General features: G+C 42.3%; 1 protein-coding gene across 1 annotated transcript in view; it reads right to left on the minus strand.

Moving 5' to 3' along the window:
* PKHD1 (PKHD1 ciliary IPT domain containing fibrocystin/polyductin) overlaps positions 1 to 23,060 on the minus strand; it is a 404,235-nt gene that overhangs the window by 351,357 nt on the left and 29,818 nt on the right. Inside the window, exons 19-26 of the mRNA XM_027126840.1 lie at positions 21,710 to 21,840; positions 20,776 to 20,951; positions 17,861 to 17,999; positions 15,643 to 15,770; positions 13,042 to 13,226; positions 12,020 to 12,142; positions 10,691 to 10,796; positions 9,224 to 9,496 (exon numbers count right to left, since the gene is read on the minus strand). Coding sequence (XP_026982641.1) covers positions 9,224 to 9,496; positions 10,691 to 10,796; positions 12,020 to 12,142; positions 13,042 to 13,226; positions 15,643 to 15,770; positions 17,861 to 17,999; positions 20,776 to 20,951; positions 21,710 to 21,840 — 1,261 coding nt within the window. The remainder of the gene's footprint in view (positions 1 to 9,223; positions 9,497 to 10,690; positions 10,797 to 12,019; positions 12,143 to 13,041; positions 13,227 to 15,642; positions 15,771 to 17,860; positions 18,000 to 20,775; positions 20,952 to 21,709; positions 21,841 to 23,060) is intronic.

Raw genomic sequence — 23,060 nt, forward strand, 5'->3', positions numbered from 1 at the left:
ACCACCCCCCCACCTGCCACTTTCCCTCTTGGTGTCCATACGTTTGTTCTCTACATCTATGTCTCTACTTCTGCCCTGCAAACCGGTTCATCTGTACCATTTTTTTAGATTCCACATATATGCGTTAATATACTATGTTTGTTTTCCTCTTTCTGACTTACTTCACTCTGTATGACACTCTCTAGATCCATCCACGTCTCTATAAATGACCCAATTTCATTCTTTTTTATGACTGAGTAATATTCCATTGTATATATGTACCACAACTTCTTTATCCATTCATCTGTCAATGGGCATTTAGGTTGCTTCCATGACCTGGCTATTGTAAATAGTGTTGCAATTAACACTAGGGTGCACGTGTCTTTCTGAATTACCGCTTTCTCTGGGTATATGCCCAGTAGTGGGGTTCCTGGGTCATATGGTAGTTCTATTTTTAGTTTTTTAAGGAACCTCCATGCTGTTCTCCATAGTGGCTTATCAATTTACATTCCCACCAACAGTGCAACAGGGTTCCCTTTTCTCCACACCCTCTCCAGCATTTCTTGTTTGTAGATTTTCTGACGATGCCCTTTCTAACTGGTGTGAGGTGATACCTCATTGTACTTTTGATTTGCATTTCTCTAATAATTAGTGATGTTGAGCAACCTGTCGTGTGCTTCTTGGCCACTGTATGTCTTCTTTGCAGAAATATCTACTTAGGTCTTCTGCTCATTTTTTGATTAGGTTGTTGTTTTACTATTGAGCTGCATAAGCTGTTTATATATTTTGAAGATTAATCCTTTGTCCGTTGATTTGTTTGCAAATATTTTCTCCCATTCTGAGGGTTGTCTTTTTATTTTTGTTTTTATTTCCATTACTCTAGGAAGTAGATCAAAAAAAGATCTTGCTGTGATTTATGTCAAAGAGTGTTCTTCCTACGTTTTCCTCTAAGAGTTTTATAGTGTCCAGTCTTGCATTTAGGTCTCTAATCCATTTTGAGTTTATTTTTGTGTATGGTGTTAGGAAGTGTTCTAATTTCATTCTTTTACATGTAGCTATCCAGTTTTCCCAGCACAACTTATTGAAGAGGCTGTCTTTTCTGCACTGTATATCCTTGCCTCCTCTGCCATAGATTAGTTGACCATAGGTGCGTGGGTTTATCTCTGGGCTTTCTATCCTGTTCCATTGATCTATATTTCTGTTTTTGTGCCAGTACCATACTGTCTTGATTACTGTAGCTTTGTAGTATAGTCTGAAGTCAGGGAGTCTGATTCCTCCAGCTCCGTTTTTTTCCCTCAAGACTGCTTTGGCTATTTGGGGTCTTTTGTGTCTCCACACAAATTTTAAGATTATTTTGTTCTAGTTCTGTAAAAAATGCCACTGGTAATTTGATAAGGATTGCACTGAATCTGTAGAATCCTTTGGGTAGTACTGTCATTTTCACAATATTGATTCTTCCAATCCAAGAACATGGTATATCTCTCCATCTGTTTGTGTCATCTTTGATTTCTTTCATCAGTGTCTTATAGTTTTCTGCATACAGTTCTTTTGTCTCCTTAGGTAGGTTTATTCCTAGGTATTTTATTCTTTTTGTTGTAATGGTAAATGGGGTTGCTTCCTTAATTTCTCTTTCTGATCTTTTGTTGTTAGTGTATCGGAATGCAAGAGATTTCTGTACATTAATTTTGTATCCTGCAACTTTACCAAATTCATTGATTAGCTCTAGTAGTTTTCTGGTGGCATCTTTAGGATTCTCTATGTATAGTATCATGTCATCTGCAAACAGTGACAGTTTTACTTCTTCTTTTCCAATTTGTATTCCTTTTACTTCTTTTTCTTCTCTGATTGCCATGGCTAGGACTTCCCAAACTATGTTGAATGGTAGTCTTAAGAGTGGACAACCTTGTCTTGTTCCTGATCTTAGAGGAAATGCTTTCAGTTTTTCACCATTGAGAATGATGTTTGCTGTGGGTTTGTCATATATGGCCTTTATTATGTTGAGGTAGGTTCCCGCTATGCCCACTTTCTGGAGAGTTTTTATCATAAATTGGTGTTGAATTTTGTCAAAAGCTTTTTCTGCATCTATTGAGATGATCATATGGTTTTTATTCTTCAGTTTGTTAATATGGTGTATCACATTAATTGATTTGCGTATATTGAAGAATCCTTGCATCCCTGGGATAAATCCCACTTGATCATGGTGTACGATCCTTTTAATATGTTGTTGGATTCTGTTTGCTAGTATTTTGTTGAGAATTTTTGCATCTATACTCATCAGTGATATCGGTCCGTAATTTTCTTTTTTTGTAGAATCTTTGTCTAGTTTTGGTATCAGGATGATGAGTTAGAATGAGTTTGGGAGTGTTCCTTCCTCTGCGATTTTTTGGAAGGGTTTGAGAAGGATGGGTGTTAGCTCTTCTCTAAATATTTGATAGAATTCACCTGTGAAGCCATCTGGTCCTGGACTTCTGTTTGTTGGAAGGTTTTTAATCACAATTTCAATTTCATTACTTGTGATTGGTCTGTTCATATTTTCTATTCCTTCCTGGTTCAGTCTTGGAAGGTTATACCTTTCTAAGAATTTGTCCATTTCTTCCAGGTTGTCTATTTTATTGGCATAGAGTTGCTCATAGTAGTCTCTTACAAAACTTTGTATTTCTGCGATGTCTGCTGTAACTTCTTTTTCATTTCTAATTTTATTGATTTGAGTCCTCTCCTTCTTTTTCTTGATAAGTCTGGCTAAAGGTTTGTCAATTTTGTTTATCTTCTCAAAGAACCAGCTTTTGGTTTTATTGATCTTTGCTATTGTTTTCTTTGTTTCTATTCTACTTATTTCTGCTCTGATCTTTATGATTTCTTTCCTTCTACTAACTTTGGGTTTTGTTTGTTCTTTTTTCTCTAGTTCCTTTGGGTGTCAGGTTAGATTGTTTATTTGAGATTTTTCTTGTTTCTTGAGGTAGGCTTGTATTGCTATAAACTTCCCTCTTAGAACTGCTTTTGCTGCCTCCCATAGGTTTTTGGATCGTCGTGTTTTCATTGTCATCTGTCTCTAGGTATTTTTTGATTTCCTCTTTGATTTCTTCAGTGATCTCTTGGTTATTTAGTAACATATTGTTTAGCCTCCATCTGTTTGTGTTTTTTACGTTTTTTTCCCTGTAATTCACTTCTAATCCCATAGCGTTGTGGTCGGAAAAGATGCTTATGATTTCAATCTTCTTAAATTTACCGAGGCTTGATTTGTGACCCAAGATGTGATCTATCCTGGAGAATGTTCTGTGTGCACTTGAGAAGAAAGTGTAATCTGCTGTTTTTGGATGGAATGTCCTATAAATATCAATTAAATCTATCTGGTCTATTGTGTCATTCAAAGCTTGTGTTTCCTTATTAATTTTCTGTCTGGATGATCTGTCCACTGGTGGAAGTGAGGTGTTAAAGTCCCCCACTATTATTGTGTTACTGTCGATTTCCTCTTCTACAGCTGTTAGCAGTTGCCTTATGTATTGAGATACTCCTATGTTGGGTGCATATATATTTGTTATATCCTCTTCTTGGATTGATCCCTTGATCATTACATAGTGTCCTTCCTTGTCTCTTGTAACATTCTTTAAGTCTATTTTATCTGATATGAGTATTGCTGCTCCAGCTTTCTTCTGATTTCCATTTGCACGGAATATTTTTTCTATCCCCTTACTTTCAGTCTGTCTGTGTCTCTAGGTCTGAAGTGGGTTCTCTTGTAGACAGCATATATAAGGGTCTTGTTTTTGTATCCATTCAGCAAGCCTGTGTCTTTTGCTTGAAGCATTTAATGCATTCATATTTAAGGTAATTATCGATATGTATGTTCCTATTACCATTTTCTTAATTGTTATGGGTTTGTTTTTATAGGTCCTTTTCTTCTCTTGTGTTTCCCACTTAGAGAAGTTCCTTTTGCATTTGTTGTAGAGCTGGTTTGGTGGTGCTGAATTCTCTTAGCTTTTGCTTGTCTGTAAAGCTTTTGATTTCTCTGTCAAATCTGAATGAGATCCTTGCCACGTAGAGTAATCTTGGTTGTAGTTCCTTCCCTTTCATCAGTTTACATATATGGTGCCACTCCCTTCTGACTTGTAGAGTTTCTGCTGAGAAATCACCTGTTAACCTTATGGGAGTTCCCTTGTATTTTATTTGTCATTTTTCCCTTGCTGCTTTCAGTAATTTTTCTTTGTCTTTTATTTTTGCCAATTTGATTACTATGTGTCTCGGCATGTTTCTCCTTGGGTTTATCCTGCCTGGGATTCTCTGTGCTTCCTGGACTTAGGTGGCTATTTCCCTTCCCATGTTAGGGAAGTTTTCGACTATAATCTCTTCAAATATTTTCTCGGGTCCTTTGTCTCTCTCTTCTCCTTCTGAGACCCCTATAATGCGAATGTTGTTGTGTTTAATGCTGTCCCAGAGGTCTCTTAGGCTGTCTTCATTTCTTTTCATGCTTTTTTCTTTATTCTGTTCCATGGCAGTGAATTCCACCATTCTGTCTTCCAGGTAACTTATCCGTTCTTCTGCCTCAGTTACTCTGCTACTGATTCCTTCTAGTGTATTTTTCATTTCAGTTATTGTATTTTCATCTCTGTTTGTTTGTTCTTTAATTCTTCTAGGTGTTTGTTCTTTAATTCTTCTAGGTCTTGTTAAACATTTCTTGCATCTTCTCTATCTTTGCCTCCATTCTTTTTCCGAAGTCCTGGATCATCTTCACTATCATTATTCTGAATTCTTTTTCTGGAAGGTTGCCTATCTCCACTTCATTTAGTTATTTTTCCGGGGTTTTATCTTGTTCCTTCATCTGGTACAAAGTCCTCTGCCTTTTCATTTTGTCTATCTTTCTGTGAATGTGGTTTTTCCTTCCACAGGCTGCAGAATTGTAGTTCTTCTTGCTTCTGCTGTCTGCCCTCTTGTGGATGAGGCTACCTAAGATGCCTGTGGCATACCTTTCTAAGTTAAACTAAAGCATCAATACAATCATGATAAAAATACAAAAAACATTTTTAATTTAAATTAGACATGCTGATTTTAAAATTCAATGAAAAACAATAGCCGGAAAACAAAATTTCAAAAATAAGAGTGAAGGGGTCTTCTGCCAGACATTAAAATACCTTACAAATCAGTTATAATTGGGGAGATCAGGTGGCAGAGTAGGATGATGCAGAGCTCACCTCCCCCAACAAACATATCAAAATACATCTACATGTGGAGCAACTCTCACTGCAAACAACCTCGATGCTGGCATAAAGGTTCTTCTACAACCAAGGCTGTAAGGAAATCCTCACAGAGTTGGGTGGGAAGGGAGGAGAAGCAATCAGCTCAGGACCCACACCCCTAGCAGGGGACACAGAAGAAAAGGGGGATATCAGCAGGGGACCCTCCCTGGGGAGTGAGGGGTTTGAGCCACATATTGGGCACCCCAACCCTAGGGCTCAACACCAGGAAGATGAGTCCTGAATTGTGTCCCCCTCAAAATTCATATGTTGTAGTCCTGGCCACTTGTACCTCAGAATGTGACCTTATTTGGGAATAGGGTCATTACAGATGTACTTAGCTAAGACAAGGTCATATTGGAGTAGGGTGGGTCCTTAATTCAATATGACTAGTGTTCTTATAATAAGGGAAAATTTGGGCACATAAAAGACACAGGGAGAACACCATGTGAAGACAATGGCAGAGATCAGGGTGATGCTTTTACAACCCAAGGAATGCCAAAGATTGCCAGCAGACTACCAGAATCTTGGGGAGAGGCATGAAACAAATTTTCTCACAGGTTGTTGCAGAAGGAATCACCTCCACTGACATCTTGATACCAGACTTATAGCCTCCAGAAATGTGAGACAATAAACTTCTGTTATTTAAGCCATCTAGTTTGCAGTACCTCGTTAAGCAGCCCTAGAAAACTAATACAGACCCCTAACCCACACTATATACGAAAATTAACTAAAAATGAATTATACATCTAAATGCAAGAGCTAAAGCTATAAAACTCATAAGAAAATATAGGCATAAATCTTGTGACATTGGATTAGGCAATCGTTTCTTAGATAGGACACCAAGGAACAAGCAACAACAATAAAATGATAAATATATATTTCTAAGAGATATTGCCCTAGTCCAACCCAACATTCTCTCTCCCCTGGATGGCTTCAGTAGCCTCCATCCTTGCCTCCCTACAGTATCTCCTCACACAGCAGCCTAAGTCAGATCATGTTGCTTTTGCACTTAAACTTTTCCAGTGGCACCTGTCTCGCTCAGAATTAAAGCCAACATCCTTTCAGACTTCCCTGGCAGTCCAGTGGTTAGGGCTCTGAGCTTCCACTGCAGGGGGGCGCAGGTTGAATCCCTAGTCAGGGAGCTAAGATCCCACATGCCACACAGCATGGCCAAAAAACAACAACAACAACAAAAACCCAATATCCTTTCATAGCCTCTAAAGCCATATGATCTGCTCCCAGTCATCTCCTACCACCCGCCTCACTCAATTTATTCCAGCCACAGAAACCTCCTTGGTTGGAACAAGCTGAGCTCATTCTGACTTAAGATTTTATCATTTGGTGTTCCCTCTGCCTAGAATCTCCTCCAAGATTTCCCCAGGACTCATTCCTTCACTTCCTCCCTGTCTCCACCCTCCAGTGACATCCTTGTCATTTCTCCAGTGCCAGTGACCATCCTATCACAACCACCACTCCCTCTGTCACTACTCCCCTGCTTTATTTTTCTCTTACACACTTACCTCCAGGAGAGCAGGGACTTTGTTTCAATTTATTGTTATGCTCAACATTCATAGTGACTGGCACATAGTAAGAGCTAAATAAATTGTTGTCATTATTATTGTTGATAATAATTAAAAGTTGGAGAGGCAGTGACAATGCCATTCCCATTTGAAAGCTGAAGTGCCTCACAAGCGTCCACACCTTAGGACCCAACACACAGAAATGAATCAATATTTTTTTTTAATCCTTTTAAGGGCACTTGGCATATGGGCAAGTGGTGATTTGGAATATTACTGATCACATTATTACACGTATTCATTACATACTCAACTGTTCTGTAAATTCCTTGTTGGTAGGACTCAGCCTGGTTCTCTTTAAATCCCCAATAGCGGTGTTGCTCAAACTGCCCTATTCATAGAAATTGCCTGAGGATCCTGTGAACATGCAGATTGATTAGGAGGTGAGAGATGGGGCCTGAGACTGCATTTCTAACAAGCTCCCAGATGATGGAGATACTGCTGGTCCAGAACCACACTTTGAGAACCAAGGTCTTCAGCACCTGGCACAGGGCTTTCCGCAGGGTGGCTCAGTCAGTGTTGAGTGATGGATGGATGGATGGACTGACTGATACTGGTTGGTACTAGGTAGGTGGCAGGGTGGAGGAAGGGTTCAGAGGGAAAGTTTAAATCCAGTAATAAAGTAGCAGCTAGAATCTCTCTCTCCTTCCATTTCCCCTCAGTCATACCAGAGATTAATTTGGACCCACCCACATTATCCCTTCTCTGAGTTTTCCATCTTTCACTAAAATACAGAGGGGTGGTGTACAGTCCTCCTAGACAAACCCTTCACCATGTATTGTTGGTACAGCATACCCTGACAGGGTAACCGACTCAACTCAGTTTGTCTGGGATTTTCCAAGTTTTAGCACTTAGAGTTCCATGTCCCAATTTTAACACTGAAAGTCTTGCATCCTGGGAAACCCCTCAGTCCCAGGAAACTGGGACAGTTGGCCAGTCTGCCTGTGTGAGTCACTCTGTGTAGAGGACAAAGCTGATTGAGTCACCTGTCTGCCCTGGAGGTACCTGCAGTCCAGTGGGGGAGTCGAGTGGGGAAGGAAGGTGTGGCCTGAACTGCAAAGATAACTTTATGGGAAGATCAAAGCCACTTATACATCTGGTGGGAAGACTCAAACCAATAATTATTGGGTTAATATAGAGTGTGATCTTTCACTCTGAGCACCACAGACCATCTGGCTCCCTCCTTAAATCACTGAGAAATAAGGGCAAGCTTGTTCGGTTTTATGTGCAGAGAAGAAAAAAGCAGGCCTCTTGATTTACTCTATAAGGCCAAGTAAATTCAGAAATCAACTGTTCCTTTGAACAATGAATTTGTAGCCAGGAAACACTACTTTAATAAGTGTTCTAAGCCACGAATCTTTGGCCAACAGAATAAACAATGACAAAAATCCAAGGCATTAAGGAAAAATTTTTATGCTCTAAAAATCATATATTAACATATAAAGGCATGAGTGTTCCTGAGATTCTTGCAGTCTGGCTGGGTTGTTTTAAACAGGTTGTGGCCCTCAGAAAGCCTGGGGAGAGCCTTGGTTGCCATGGCACTAAGACCCAATGCACGGGGCTGATGCTGGCAAGCCCTGCTGACCTCTCCATACCCCACTACTCAAATGGTAGCTGGCTTTGACTGCTAGCCAAGTATCCGAGTGTACGTCATTTTACAAACATTTGTGAAACACCCATTAAGTTCCTAGTGGGCCAGGCCTGTACTTCACATTTGCAAATGCTTTTAATTTTCAAGGGACTTTCCCACCTGTTGGCTCACTTTAATCTCACTCAAAACTAAGAGGTCTAAGCATTGTTCAGCCCATTGCATGGGTAAGACAGCATGGTGAGGTAGAAGCAGCAGGAGCCTTGGCGTCCCACAATCCTGATTTGCATCCTAGCTCCACCTCTTTCCATCAGGAAGCCTTGGGGAAGTCACTCTTCTCTTAGAAATACTATTATCTCATCTGAAAAAATGTGGATAATAATTCCACCTTTCCAGCGGCTGTAAGCATTTAGGGTGTGCGACTACCTAGAACAGGTACTCAGTAAACGATCCTGTGCCCATCCTCATCACTGTTAGGAAACTAAGTCCCACAGAAGTATCTGAAACTTCTAAGGTCACACTTCTGATTTTGGCAGGCTGAAAACCCAGGCACATGTCCTAACTCCCCCTCCTAGTGTCATTTCCATTTGATCAGATTGTCCCAATGACTCAATGATTGACCCAGTGATGCCTGACGCCATCAGCCAAACTATGGTCCTTTAGGTGGCAAGTGAGTTCATGTAAGGGCTCAAATGTCTATTACTCATTGGAAGAAATGCTGATGGCAGAAAACAGAAAGCTGTGAATCACAGTGGCTACAGAATTTATTCCACGGCAGGACTAGATTCCTGCAGATGGGCAAGAATGCTAGCTTCAGAGGGTCAGATGCAAGGCAGGTGCCCCCGGATTACCAATGTCTGCAGCTCTGGAAGGCTCCACAGCATCCAGCCTGGGCTCCACGTTTAGGAAGAGGCCTCCTCCACTGGCACTGACAGCAAGACCAGAGGGTCTCACCAACATTGAAATCTGATGCACTCCAACGGGCAGCAGGCCTGTCTGACACACCACATTCGTTTGGTTTGAGAAAATAACTTTGCAACTTGTTTTGTTCACTGTAACCTGCAAGGCCTCGGAGTCACCAGAGAAACCATTTCCAGTAATATAGACCAGTAGGTCAATGTCATCTTAAAAGAAGAAAGAAATTAAAAGAAAGAAATCATTTCTCAGTGATATCACTCCATTTACAAGAACTCTATCAAATATTCATTCCCTCTCACCTTCCTCTCCCAAAATTCAAGGAATTAAATGCTGACTCATGTATTGGAATCTATATTGATTTTAATAGCGTAGAGCCCTCATCTTAAACTTTCTCAAACTAGTGATGAGAAATCACTAGTCAACAAAAAATGGGGAAAAAAATAAAAATAAAGAAAATTTCAAAACAAGGGACAAAGAGAATACAACATTTTTTTGTGTGTGTGTGGTACGCGGGCCTCTCACTGTTGTGGCCTCTCCCGTTGCGGAGCACAGGCTCCGGACGCGCAGGCTCAGCGGCCATGGCTCACAGGCCCAGCCGCTCCGTGGCATGTGGGATCTTCCCGGACCGGGGCACGAACCCGTGTCCCCTGCATCGGCAGGCAGACTCTCAACCACTGCGCCACCAGGGAAGCCCAACATTTTAAGTCATCAAAAATCCACCATTTCGGGACTTCCCTGGCAGTCCAGTGGTTAAGATTCTGCACTTCCACTGCAGGAGGCACGGGTTCGAACCCTGGTCAGGGAACTAAGATCCCACATGCCACACGACGCAGCCAAGAAATTAAAAAAAAAAAAAAAATCCACAATTTCAAATCATAACCATTTCATTTAGATTGGCTAAAAAATTCACCTTCTGCTGCATCACTCAACACCCACCCCATGAACGGACACACCTTCTACCCACACATCACCAGGTACACGGCCTCCAACAAGTCACTCTCAGTCTAAAGTTCATGCACAGAAATAGACCCACAGACATAGAAGACAAACTTATGGTTATCAGAGGGGAAAGAGGTGGGGGAGGGATAAATTAGGAGGTTGGGATTAACATATACACACTACTATATATAAAACAGATCAGGACCTAACGTATAGCACAGGGAGCTATACTCAATATTTGTAATAACCTATAAGGGAAAAGAATCTGAAAAAGCATATATATATACATGTATACATACATGTGTATATATATATATATATATATATATATATATATATATATATATATATATAACTGAATCCCTGTACTGAAACTAACATGACATGGTAAATCAATTATACTTCAAAAAAAAATAAAAGATAAAGTTCACGCCCATCTCAATGCCAAGTGCACATCATACCGAGGGCATACCACACAGAGTGGACCCGGGGAGTTGACCCTTCAAGGTATTGGAAGGAACAGGAACCTGAACAATAAGCTGGTATGTCGTTCACTCGCACAACCACCTGGAAAAGACAAAAGCATTAAAAGCAAACGTACATGTTTCATATGCTCCAGCGTATTAATAAAGTACTTGTGAAGTTTGCCCAAATTAAAATGTGTTAATGATTCACTTATTCTCTTTTTTTCCTTCTATTTTCCAGTAATAGACCCTAAATTGTAAAGCATGACTCCAAACATGTTAGGCTTTTCTAAAACGATGGTAAATAAGCGGAAACCTAACATTTTTGCAATTAAATATGTTCAATCTGGAGTAAATTCCCTCTCTGTCACATAGAAGTAAATTCAAACTGAGTGAGAACTTTTTATCACTTTATATTTTCAACTGAGTACCTACTTCCTGTGAAAAGCCCTGTCTTTGCTGGTAAATGCCAGTGAAGTAGGCACCTCTGTTCTACCATTGCTACATGGATGTGTAACTGAAGATCAGAGTGTATTTGGACATTTGGCTTGGGGTCTTTTTTACCCTAAAATGGGAGGTCCCCAAGAATAAATTATATGTCTTTTCCTCTCACTGGGACTAAGGTTAATCTAATAGAACTCTACAATACTTGGAGATAAGAAAGGCGAAAAAGATTGAACTCCGAATCTCTACATATAAAATAAGGATTAAAAGCACACACACTATATTTATGATAGTGTTTGCTTATAAGGGAAGGGGTACTGGGATGGCATGAAGGCACAGGTGATAAGAAATTCTTCATCTGTAGTGTTTCACGTTATTCATAAAGACCAAAAATAAAATAAAATAAATACATCAAATGTTGGCAATTGTTAATCCTCGTTTGGGTACCCAGGTGTTGGTTATATTATTCTTTATAGTTTTGCGTTTCAAAATTGTCTCTAATTAAAAGCAGATGACTTATAACAAGAGTATGGGCAGATGGGAAATAGCAAAGGACATTTTAAAGAGAAAAGGGGTTGACTTAGCTCATTTACTTTCCAAGGCCACTGTGTGGAGGTATAAGTCATATGTAGCTAGAGAGGTTCTCTATTTTTGGTACCATAGTAGCATCAATAATTATAATAACAGGATGCTGTATTTACAAAGCACTTATATTTTCAGTGTACTCTCCATACCCTGTGGAGGTAGAAAAGCACAGCCACAGCTCTCTCTGTTTTGTGAATTAGAAAGCTGACCTTTAGGATTGGTCCACATTACAAATCAGGAGGGGCTGCAGTAGACCTGAAACTAGTATTTCACTTTGGGTGGCCCATCCGCTCTCACCTGAGTGTACTGGTTGGCAGTGACCAACATGTCTCCAAATATGGGTCCAAGGAAGACTCCACCATCATATACCACACGAGTGGTTACAGCAGGGTTAACTCCCGTTAGGTTTTCATCAGATACCTAAGATGGTTACAGTTCTGGTGAATTCTGCCATGGAATCAAGTCTAATCTTGCTTAAAACAAATAACAAAGGGTGTTTTCACATTCTGTTTAAGATAATCAGATAGCTGCAAAGTGAAAATGGAGAGACAGGGGCTTGAAATCTAGTAACCTAATAGTAAGTAATGGCTAATGAAAGCCCCAGTAGACTAGAAGAATATTTATATGCAAGTAGAGTTACCCAAAAAAATGCACACTATACTGATCTTCTAAGTCTTGAGATATTTTGTTTCCATGTGCTTTTCTATTTTACAAGTTTTCAATCCAAAATATTAAAATAAAATGTCTGGAAACAAGTGCCATGAGATGACTCCTATCCTTCCTCCATCTCTACCCAAGGATTTTGTTTGAAAACCAGATGACCTGCAATACCAAATAACAAGAATAAAATTTCATCTCGGGTTTCACTTCATAAAACCAAACGCTAGATGATCATTAGATTATTTTTTAAAACCCTAAATATGCAAGAGCATCTGGTTTTGTCATTATCCAAAGACAGCAAATCCTTTCCTAAACTTCCTTCTGCTGTGCCATCTGCCTCCATGATAATCTAAGTCAATCACATCTGCTTAAATTATGCAATAACAGATGTGGAATTTTTGTATGCTGGACACTGACCAACAACTTCTCTACCTACATCAAGTTAGAAAAGGTGATGTTGGGTTTAAACTGCTTTATCAGGAATATGAGATATAAAATACGTCTTGAAAACTTTCAGAAAGATCATTGAACCCCTTTACTTGAATATTCCAACAAAATTCACAAATCGTGACAGTTTTCATTCATATAATTCTGATTTTTTTTCACAAAATTGCTCCAGAGCACTAAATCCACAAAACCAAAAGGGATACCATACATACCCTTATAAAGCTGGGCAAGTCCCCAACCTGGTTGGACCAGGAGAGAGTCCACACATGTTCATAGCAAGACTTTAGATCCTCTGTCACAGTGAAGTCACTGACATTAAGGTACCTAGATGTGAAGTCATCAGCGTTGGTTTGTAAGAGCTTTTGGAGGTGACTAGCTGAGATGTGCACAGGGACAGCTGTGGGAGAAGGTCATGATATAAAACGTACAGGACACTAATTAGTCCACCTTGCAGCATCTCATCATCAAGACAGCAGAGAATACACATCAGAATGCCTACTACACATGCAGAGACCATCAAGTTCAAGAAAATCCTCAGTCCAGTTAAGCCATTTTTAGGGCAAATATAAGTAGGTGCTCACTTTTTATATCATGGTCCCTTTAATCAGCATCACATCTCTCAAGCAGAGAACACAATCGCATCAGACAAACTTATCTCAAATGTCAACTCAAAATGTAAATTCCAGACACCCTGGTAATCCCTGAAAGTCTAATTAAATATTGGGTTTTCCCCGGAAAAATTTAGCTGGCCCTGTGAACAGGGAAAAGTTGGCCGGCCACCTTTCACAAGGAGTAGGGAAGGCACAAAGCAGCTGACACCCATAAAAACTTAGCCAACCAAGCTGAGGAATGTTGGCATTGAACTTCGGTTTCTCCATTACAATTTCCTTTAAGCCCAACCACCTGCTTCCCCATCTCACATCCCCGCAGAGAAATAACAGCACTTTGGGCTTAAGCCTTGCTGTGTTTGAACGCTGTTTCATGCTTTACCAAAAGTTTCCATTTCCTTAGGTATCCCAACATCTCTGTGAGGCGGGTCATCTAAATATCCTAATACCTCCTTGGGAGATGAAGAAAATGAAACCCAGTGTGATTCAGAAGCTTGTCAACCAAGTGAGAGGGGTTTAGATTAAAACCCAGGTTGCCTTCTACCTACTCAAGAGCTTTCCTTTTGAATCCCACACTGCCCTGAAGTGTTGGTGAAATACCACTGTATTTCCAAAATGCAAACAAAATTCTCATCTTTTTTGAAAAGATTTTATATGTCATTTGAGGGCCATTTCAAATGGCCAGGTGAAGGCTGGCTTTCCCACCAGTTGTTCTACAGGCAGTGATGTAAGGAATATCAGCAACAGGATATGACAGCAGGAAAAGTCTCTCTACAGACAGGCTGCAGCTTTCTCATTAGTGAGAAGGGAAACAGCACAGTAGTGGGCTTCATAGAGGCAGGGCTCTGATGAACTTATTCACCCACTTATCAGACTCCAATAGCCCAGGGGCCATCAACTTTTCCTAATTTGCCCTACTAGAGTAAAAACTCCACTCCATTCCTCCAGCCAAGAAGATTCTTTGCAAGTCCACCATCTTTCTGCTTGAGGACAGAAGACTCCTGGACCATTTGCCAATTTTTTTTTTTTTTTTTTTGCGGTACACGGGCCTCTCACTGCTGTGGCCTCTCCCGTTGCGGAGCACAGGCTCCAGACGCGCAGGCTCAGCGGCCATGGCTCATGGGCCCAGCCGCTCTGCGGCATGTGGGATCTTCCCGGACCGGGGCATGAACCCGTGTCCCCTGCATTGGCAGGCGGACTCTCAACCACTGCGCCACCAGGGAAGCCCATGTGCCAATTTTTATACAGCCATTCTTGAGTTCTCCTGAGCCTCCTTTCTGACTCCCCTATGTTTTTACCAAATAAATAACATATTATAATCACGTCTAATCCTGTCCTTTGTGAGATGTGTATGTACTTGAAGATTTAGAAACTGTTCTACCCTCATCGCAGCTGAAAGCTCTTTCTACATGTGTTATGATTCCTAAAATCCTCAATATCATGTGGTGTCACTGTGGAGTTTAATTTGGAAGGGCCGTGGCTACCATGGATTTTGGCCTAGGAAACTCCAGAGAGAAGAGGACCGAACTGAGAAGCAAAGACTCAAGTTCATACCTGGACCCTGCCATCAACTATTTTTATGAGCTTTGGGCAAGCCTGAGTATAGTGGGCTGAATGGTGGCCCTCAAAAAGATATGTCACTGCCCTGATCCCAGGAAACTATGAACATTACTTTATAAAGCAAAAGATGTGATTAAGGATCTTGAGAAGAGGAGTTCATCCTGGATTATCCAGATGGGCCCTAAACGCACTCATACACAGACGAGGAAGAGACAGTGTGACCAGGGAGGCAGGGGTTGGAGTGATGCGCCCGCAGCCAAGGGATGCTGGCAGCCACCAGATGCTGCGAGAGGCAGGGAACAGATCCTCCCCTAGAGCTTGAGGAGGGAGAGTGGCCCTGACAACAACTTGACTGTGGACTCTGACCTCCAGAACTGGAAGAGAATAAATTTCTGTCATTTTAAGCCACCAAGGTTGTATAATTTGCTATGACAGCCCCAGGAAGCTAATCCACTCAGTTTCCACATCTACAAAACTGAAAGATTGGGATCATATTAACAATGATATGCTGTTGTTATTGTCCAGATCTTTAACTTTAAGAAGGTCATTCTCAGACACTGGAAAACAAAATAACTTTAAGACTGTCACCCTGCCTGGCAGGGTGTTGTCAAATGAGAAACACTGCACTCCCAATGGCCCCTTTACCAGGAATCACTGTGTGAGAAAGCTGGATGCGAAAGTGTCCTCCTAAAGGTGGACTTGCCCTCTGTAGTCTCTGTGTTGTCACCTGGACCAACCCGGATCCTTCTTCTGCTCCTTCAGTGGGCACAGAGCTGTGACATACCAGAAGCAAAGCATTAGCCATGGGGACCCTCCAGCAGCTGCTCCAGACAGAACATAGCTCCATCTCAAAGACCAGCGGTCTCCCATGTTTCCAGACCATGAGCTCAAGCTCCCAAGTACTGGGCACCCCTCTCCCATCACAGCAGAGGAAATGTAAGGTAAATATGAGGGTTCTTTAGGGCATTCCACAGTTCCCCTCTATTGATCCTGGAAGCACAGGGATGCAGAGCAAAGAGTGATGACTCTGGTCCTCACAGCTCTGGTCCTGATGCAGAGTGGAAGGAGAACCCATTTGCACAGTCAGATGAAAACTTGGGCCCTAGTCCACAGATCCTCTGCACTCAGTATCCCCAGCAGAAACAGGCCATTCCATCTAGTGGAGTCCTTATCCAGCACCTGTATGCAAACACACTGCCTGACCAATCCTGCTTTTAATACAATAAATAAGTCAAATAAATCATGACACACCATGAGATGGAATACTATTCAGCCATTAAAAACCATATCTAGAAGCAGGCTTAATGAAATGGGGAAATATTCCATTTATACCAGTAGGTGAAAAGGGCATGTTACAAATATAGTGTCTTATGTGTGGTCCCAATCTGAGATTTAAAAAGTAAACATATACATGTATATATGCATATAAAAACTGCCTGGGGAAAAAGGTTGTTAGAATATGGATCCAATGCATTAACAGAAGCTATCTCTGAGCAGAGGGATTCTGAGTGCTTTGTAACTTTTTCTAAGTGTTTTTCTGTATTTTCCTAATTTTCAACAACAAACGTGTGATTTCAATCAATAATATCACCTAAGTGCTACATATTGATGTGCATACTTAAACCATACAGAAGATACTATCTGTTTTGGGGGCCACTCTGAAGGTTGTCCTGACTTGCTCAAGCTGGAGGCTTCCAGAAGGAACTAAGGGACTTGAGGAAAACTCAGAAAGGGAGGTTGTGGGAATTCCCTGGCGGTCCAGTGGTTAGGACTCTGCGCTTCCACAGTAGGGGGCACGGGTTTGATCCCTGGTCAGGGAACTAAGATCCCAAATGCCACGCGGCCAAAAAAAAAAGGAGGTTGTGAGGACCCCTCTAAGTGTGGACCTAAATTACACTCCATCATTTCAGAGTTAATAACTACATAATTCAGTAGGTTTAGAGCACAGGACCACGGGCTGGGTAATCTGACAGCTCCCTCTCCACCACTGAAGCTCTTTCCCTCCTTCATTCTATTGATGATTTCCATGTCTGTCCTGCCCAGAGGCCCATGAAACACTAAGTCAAGGAAAATGGAGCACAGATTCAAGGTTTCTTTGCCTACTTTTCACACACTGTCCAAAGCATAGTATAAGTAGGAGAACTCATTTCGAAACATGTTAGAAAGAGATGGGAGGAAAAAAGAAATTTTAAAGACAGGACATCTCAATTCTTCCCATCCTACTTGGATTTTAGTGAAAATTTAAAAGAACAAATTACAGCATACATGTGTTCCAAGAGCTTGGAGGAGACTTGATTCTTAGTTACTGCTTTGTAAACTGTGGCCAGAGAGGTTTGATTATTGAAGAACCAATGCTTATGGCGCTCTAGTGCCATCTGGTGGTGAGCTCTTAGAACTGGCTGGTTTTGTTCCTTTGGCTATTTCCTTTGGCCTCAAATGATTCCAGTAAGATTAATATATGGGGAATGGAAGGAGAGGAACAAGGTTTTCCTCTCAAACAGTGGTAATGTGAACCTCTGAAAAGCATAAAAACACAACTACCTGTAAACAAATTCACTAGGAACTAGTTCTCAAAATGTAGTCCCCAGATCAACAGAATCAGCATTGCCTGGGAACTCATTAGAAATGCAAACTATCAGGTCCTGCCTCAAACGTACTGAACTATGATGGTGTGGTTAGGGGCCAGCAATTTGTGTTTTAACACAACCTCCAGGTAAGTCTGATACGGCATTCTTAAGACTCAGAACTATTGCTTTGAGCAACACGGCAGGTAGCTTTTCCTGATAAAAAGTCTCACCTCTGTGTCTTCTAAGGGCAGTTAACAATTTTAAGCAAGGATAGGTGAGCAAAGATGGTTCCCTACCTTGCAGTGATGAGCGGGAGCTCCAAGCCACACCCTGCCAACCAGGAGGTCACATTGTAGACAGGAGGGGATCCCACCACAGAGAGCAATTCCAGCAGATTCCCGCCAGGGCGAGCTGTTCCAGAGTCAGCCTGAGAAACTAGAGACCAATGATCCAATCATTATCAAGTAAATCAAGATGGAAGACCTGCTGTGTGGAAGGTCCCCGTTGGAGAGGCTGAGTTACTCACATCCCAGCATACACTTAAAGCAGAGATTCCTACCTACCTGCTGCCAGGAAGAGAAAAGGAAGAGGAAGTAGGAATTTAGTTGCAAAAGGAAACTGCAAGGTCATGGTATACGGAGACGATGACTAATTGCACAGCAGAGTTCAATAAGCCCCAAGTCAGCCAAGCATCACTGCCTGTATCATTGGCGGTTCCCACCACGACACCGCCACACATACACACAGCTCATCTACGGCAGTGTGGACTGCTCCCTTTCCTCCTTTTCTTCCCAAAGACTGGTAGCTCCAGGAACACAAGCTGATCCCCCTTGGGAACACTGAACACACAAAGCACATACTAGAGGTACTTGAGTTTTATCCGCAGCATGGCGTCAACATGTGTGCAGAGAGAGTGCAAGCTTTAAGATGGACCAGTGTTCAAATCCTTATTTTCCGCTTCTATTGGGTTACTATTTGGCTAATCACTATAACCTCTGTACGACTCTGTTTTCTCATTGATAAAGTGGGACTCATGACAGGTATCAGTCTGCATGGCAGGGAGAGTTTAGTGAGATGGCAGGTTTAAATGACCAGCAAATATAGTTTAATATCCTCTTTTCCTCCTACCAGGCACCATGTAAAGGCAGCTTCTTTTCTAAGTCTGTACAATCGAGGCAGTCTTTGCAGGCCCAATGCTGAGCACAATGCCAGGCACAGAGTAAGGGCTCAATAAATGTTTATTTGCTCAGCTGAGTATGGAGTCATTGAAGGTTTGGCTCTGGTGTCAACCATCTCTGGGTTCCAATATCCCCCACATACCAGCTGATTTGAGGCAAGACACTTAGTATCCTGTCAGCTTTGGTTTCCTCATCTATAGAGTGGGGATCACAGGACCATCTCATGGGGTTCTGAGAATTAAGTGAGAAATATTTGGGAGCTACCACTAGATGAAAAGAACTTTCATAGAGGACATTCGGTGGGAGAATATAACCAAGTGTTAAGCTGATCAGATAAATGTCAGACAATTAACCATGACTATGGAGCCCTACTGTGTAGAGTTTATGTTACCATTAAATAATACTCACAGGAAACTTGTGGCCATCAGGACGACTGGACAGTGGGAATCAGACGGTTTTACCCAAGCCATCTCCCATCTTTCTTGTCTCTGCCTCCCTGCTCCCCTCCCACCTCACCCTTACATGGCTCCAGATACTGGAGCATTTGGTGGCAAAGCGGTGATGGCAGTGAGAAAGGATTCTGGATCCTGGGCCTTGAGGGTTTGGGAAGGATAAAGGGAAATGACACCTATTATCCAGTCCTGAGTTTCCCAGTCCAGTCAGTGGGTTCGAGTGCACGCTGTAATGATCCCCTCAGTGCTCTGGGAATCTGGGTAGCATTTGGGGTCACCAAAGGCCCCAGCCAGTTGTCTTGGGCACCAAGAAACTCAGATGGTTACCCCAGCACACCATTTGAATATTATTTTCTGTGTGTCAGAACACAGAGTTTGAAATAAGCAATGACACATTCTGACCCAGATACCCCCAAAACACTCACATCACTGAAACAGATAAGAGATGGAATTCTGAAGAGTATCAAAGATGATGTATTTTCAGGGCTGAAAGAGAGTTCTCCTACCCCACCCCCCACCTCCACGCTCCACGCTCCCCTGCCCCCAGCTCTACAACTTCCAGGCAAAAGATTAAAAAGCTGCACACTTGAAAATCAGAATGCAAATGCCTGTTCCATACTTTTCTCCTTGGAGAGAGAAAAACAGAGAAGCTATGAGAAGCAGGAAAGCCGAGCCCCAGAGTCACAAGGGATTTGACAGAAAAGAGAGAGGGAACAAAGTTGGAAGCCTGGAGGCCCTGCGAGCAAACCACACCATCTGTCTGGGCTTCTGTTCCCAGGGTGTGCGTCTGTCCCCAGGGTGTGCGTCACACGTGGCCTCAGGAGAACCCCTGATGAGCACCTTGCCCTTAAGACAAGCAAAGCCAGGTGAGAGCACTGCACCCAAGAGAGGTCAAGGGACTTTGTGCAGAGAGGGGCCAGGCCTCAGCTCTGAGTGATGTGTGAGAGGAACCAGATAGGGAGAAGGAAAGACAAGGCTGTTCTCATGCGGATGCGGTGACCCTCCAACTCCCACCGAGTCTGTCCTAAGGATTGTAAATCAGACTTGTGGCCCATTTACAGGGCCAGATATTGCTGTGTCCCTTATAGCACTTTGTATGACAGATATTAACAGATGGAGAGATGGAGAAATCCTGCTGGCCTAACAACAGTAATGATAATAGTACTAATAATTGATTACACTTATTGAACACTTACTAGTCAGGACCCATGATGAGCGCTTTACACTATACTTCAGTTATTCTTCATAGTAATCCAATAGGGTAGGGCCCTCATTAAGCCCATTTTATGCATGAGAAAACCAAGGGCCCTCAGCAAGAAAGTGGTAAAATTGGGGTAAGATCACAGACACCCAAAGCAAGAACAAGCATTGGAATAAATAGGAGGGGAAAAAGGAACTAGTTAGAGAGATATGGGGGCCAAGGACACAGAATTCCAACTCCATCTTCTCTCCAGGATCGAGGCAAGAAAGAAGGAGAATCATATGTTCTCTCACCATTAACAGAAAAGCAGCCCCTCCAGAAAAGTTCAAAGACAGCATTTGATGGACAGGTCCGTGGAGGAGAGTGGATTTGATAATCACCTGTTAGGTTTGTGTCTGCAATAATAATCTCATCCACATAGAACACGTCCATCTCCGGAGACAAAGGGAGGAGGTCAATCTGATGAACCAGCACTGGGGAGTTTGCGGGAGGTGGCTGGAGCTGCGCGGAGCGATGCACACACGTCTTCCAGAGGTCGGTGCAGGCGAACTGCCAGCTGAAAACAAGCGCAGAGCAGAAACAGGCCTCCTGTGAGCACCGCAGTTCTCTCTCCTGAGAGCCCCAGTTCTCTAACCTGGGCCTGAGGACCATGCAGTCAGGAGACCCAATCCATCATGGCTGCCACAGTACAAGCATCCATCCAAGATGGGCTCAGCTTGGCTGGGATGCAACACAAGTGAATCACGTTTAAGTCCACCATCCATTCATAACAATGTCAGCAGTACTTTCAAATTACAATATGATTATGTGTCTTAAGCAGATCACCTGTTGGGCTCTACTATCAGGGAAGATTAATACTCTGGACATTTCCAGACTCATTTAAGTTTAAAAACACTTACAAAACCCTTAAGAGATGTGGAAAGAGAGCTGAATCAAGAGATCAGGATGCTGAATTATATTCCAGCATCTTTGTTCACTCGCTGAATGAATTTTGGTGAATCACAAATTCTCAGGGCCCCAATTTTTCTCATCTGTAACGTCAAGGAATGTTCCCTAAAATCTCTTCCAAATATGGTGGTCTATGATTCTATCCCTATGAGAAATGTCAGACTCCTTCTGGGGAGTATTAGATTCGTAACAAGTAACTGCTCTTAAATCAAATTTCTTTGCCAAATAAAATGTGTTCAGAGCTGAAGTTAGTATCCAAGTCCCCAATATCAGAGACAGTTAGTACCTCCCATAGGCCACTGTCCCCAGGAAAGCTAATCATCCCAGCTGGCAGAATTCCCACACACCTGTCCACAGATGAGCTACCTGTTAGGGCTGGCCCCCACAAGACTCCAGTCACAGGTGACGTTCTTCATAACGGTGTTTTGAAAGCCAATTGTGAAGGACACTGTCACTGTCAGGATCGTATTCATGTGGCCTTTGTATGCAAGGCACAGCTAGAGACACCAAACAAGAAGTCCTTCAGCTCTGTCACTAAGAAGCAGCAATTCAAGCAATGTTTATCAAGGACAATCCACTCCCTAGAACCTGCCTTGTGCTCAGAGAGACAGCCAGCCTGCTCCTGCCCTCCTGGAGCTTACCGGTCTAGCTGGAGAGACAAATAGTTTAGAGCAAATTGTTATTCATCCAACAGAGAGTTATTCAATGCCTAACACTGTGCGTGGCCACGAGGATTTTAGAGCATCTCAATTATCAATAGAAACCCCCTGTTGTGACCCAGATACCTGTTCCACCTTGAGCAAGTCACTGTACCTCTCTGAACCTCACTCCTTAACCCTAATTCACCAGCATCCTTGGCTTCTAACTCTGAGTTAAGTAAAATTATATGGCAGGATTTTTCAACTGCAGTGCTATTGACATTTGGGACTAGATAATGCTTTTCTGTGAGGGGGACTGCCCAGTGCATTGTAGGACGTTTAGCAACATTCCTAGAACCTACCCGCTGGATTCTACAAACACTTCCCCAGTTTTGGTGACCAAAAATGTCTCCATGCACTGCCAATTCTCCCCATGGGGCAAAATCCCCACTACCCAGCGTTGGGAGCCTGTGCTGTAGAGGAAAGGCTGGAAGTCGGGCAGTGCCCTGTCCTGAACCGTATAGTCCTGGCTCCCACTGCCATTCAACTAGGAAAGGACTTAAAACAACTACCATGAGTTTAGCCACCCCAAGAAGGTTCACTCTGGTTCCCAAAGGGCAAGTAAGCTGCAATTTTTTATGAAGGACAGCAGAGCTAGTGACACAAAGATATAAGGGGTATTGAAGGAATGTGTCAGTCTATCCATCAATAACAATACTATGATAAATAATACAAACTATCCTTAAATGAGTCCTAATCACTGCCCAAGCACTTTACTGGATTATCTCATATACTCTTCACCTAAATCCTGAAAGCCAAACCTCATTATTACCCATTTCACAGATGAGTAAACTAAAGTAAGACATGGAGGGCATGCAGGGTATAGAGTCAGAATTCAAAACCAGAGTCTGACTGTAGAATCGGCGCTCATACCTGGAGAGCAAAGAAAATACTACAGTGTAGAAAAACTTCTGTAGGTCTCAGCTAATAGAAAGGCATTTCCATGCAGCAACTAGCTAATGGGAGGACCAGAGGTGTCTGTTCACCCCTGAAACCTAGCATCTCAGCCCGAAAAGCCC

Source organism: Aethalodelphis obliquidens, unplaced genomic scaffold (genome assembly GCF_003676395.1).
Source record: "Aethalodelphis obliquidens isolate GAN/ISIS:26980383/991018 unplaced genomic scaffold, ASM367639v1 scaffold31, whole genome shotgun sequence".
In the NCBI taxonomy this organism is placed as follows: Eukaryota; Metazoa; Chordata; class Mammalia; order Artiodactyla; family Delphinidae; genus Aethalodelphis; species Aethalodelphis obliquidens.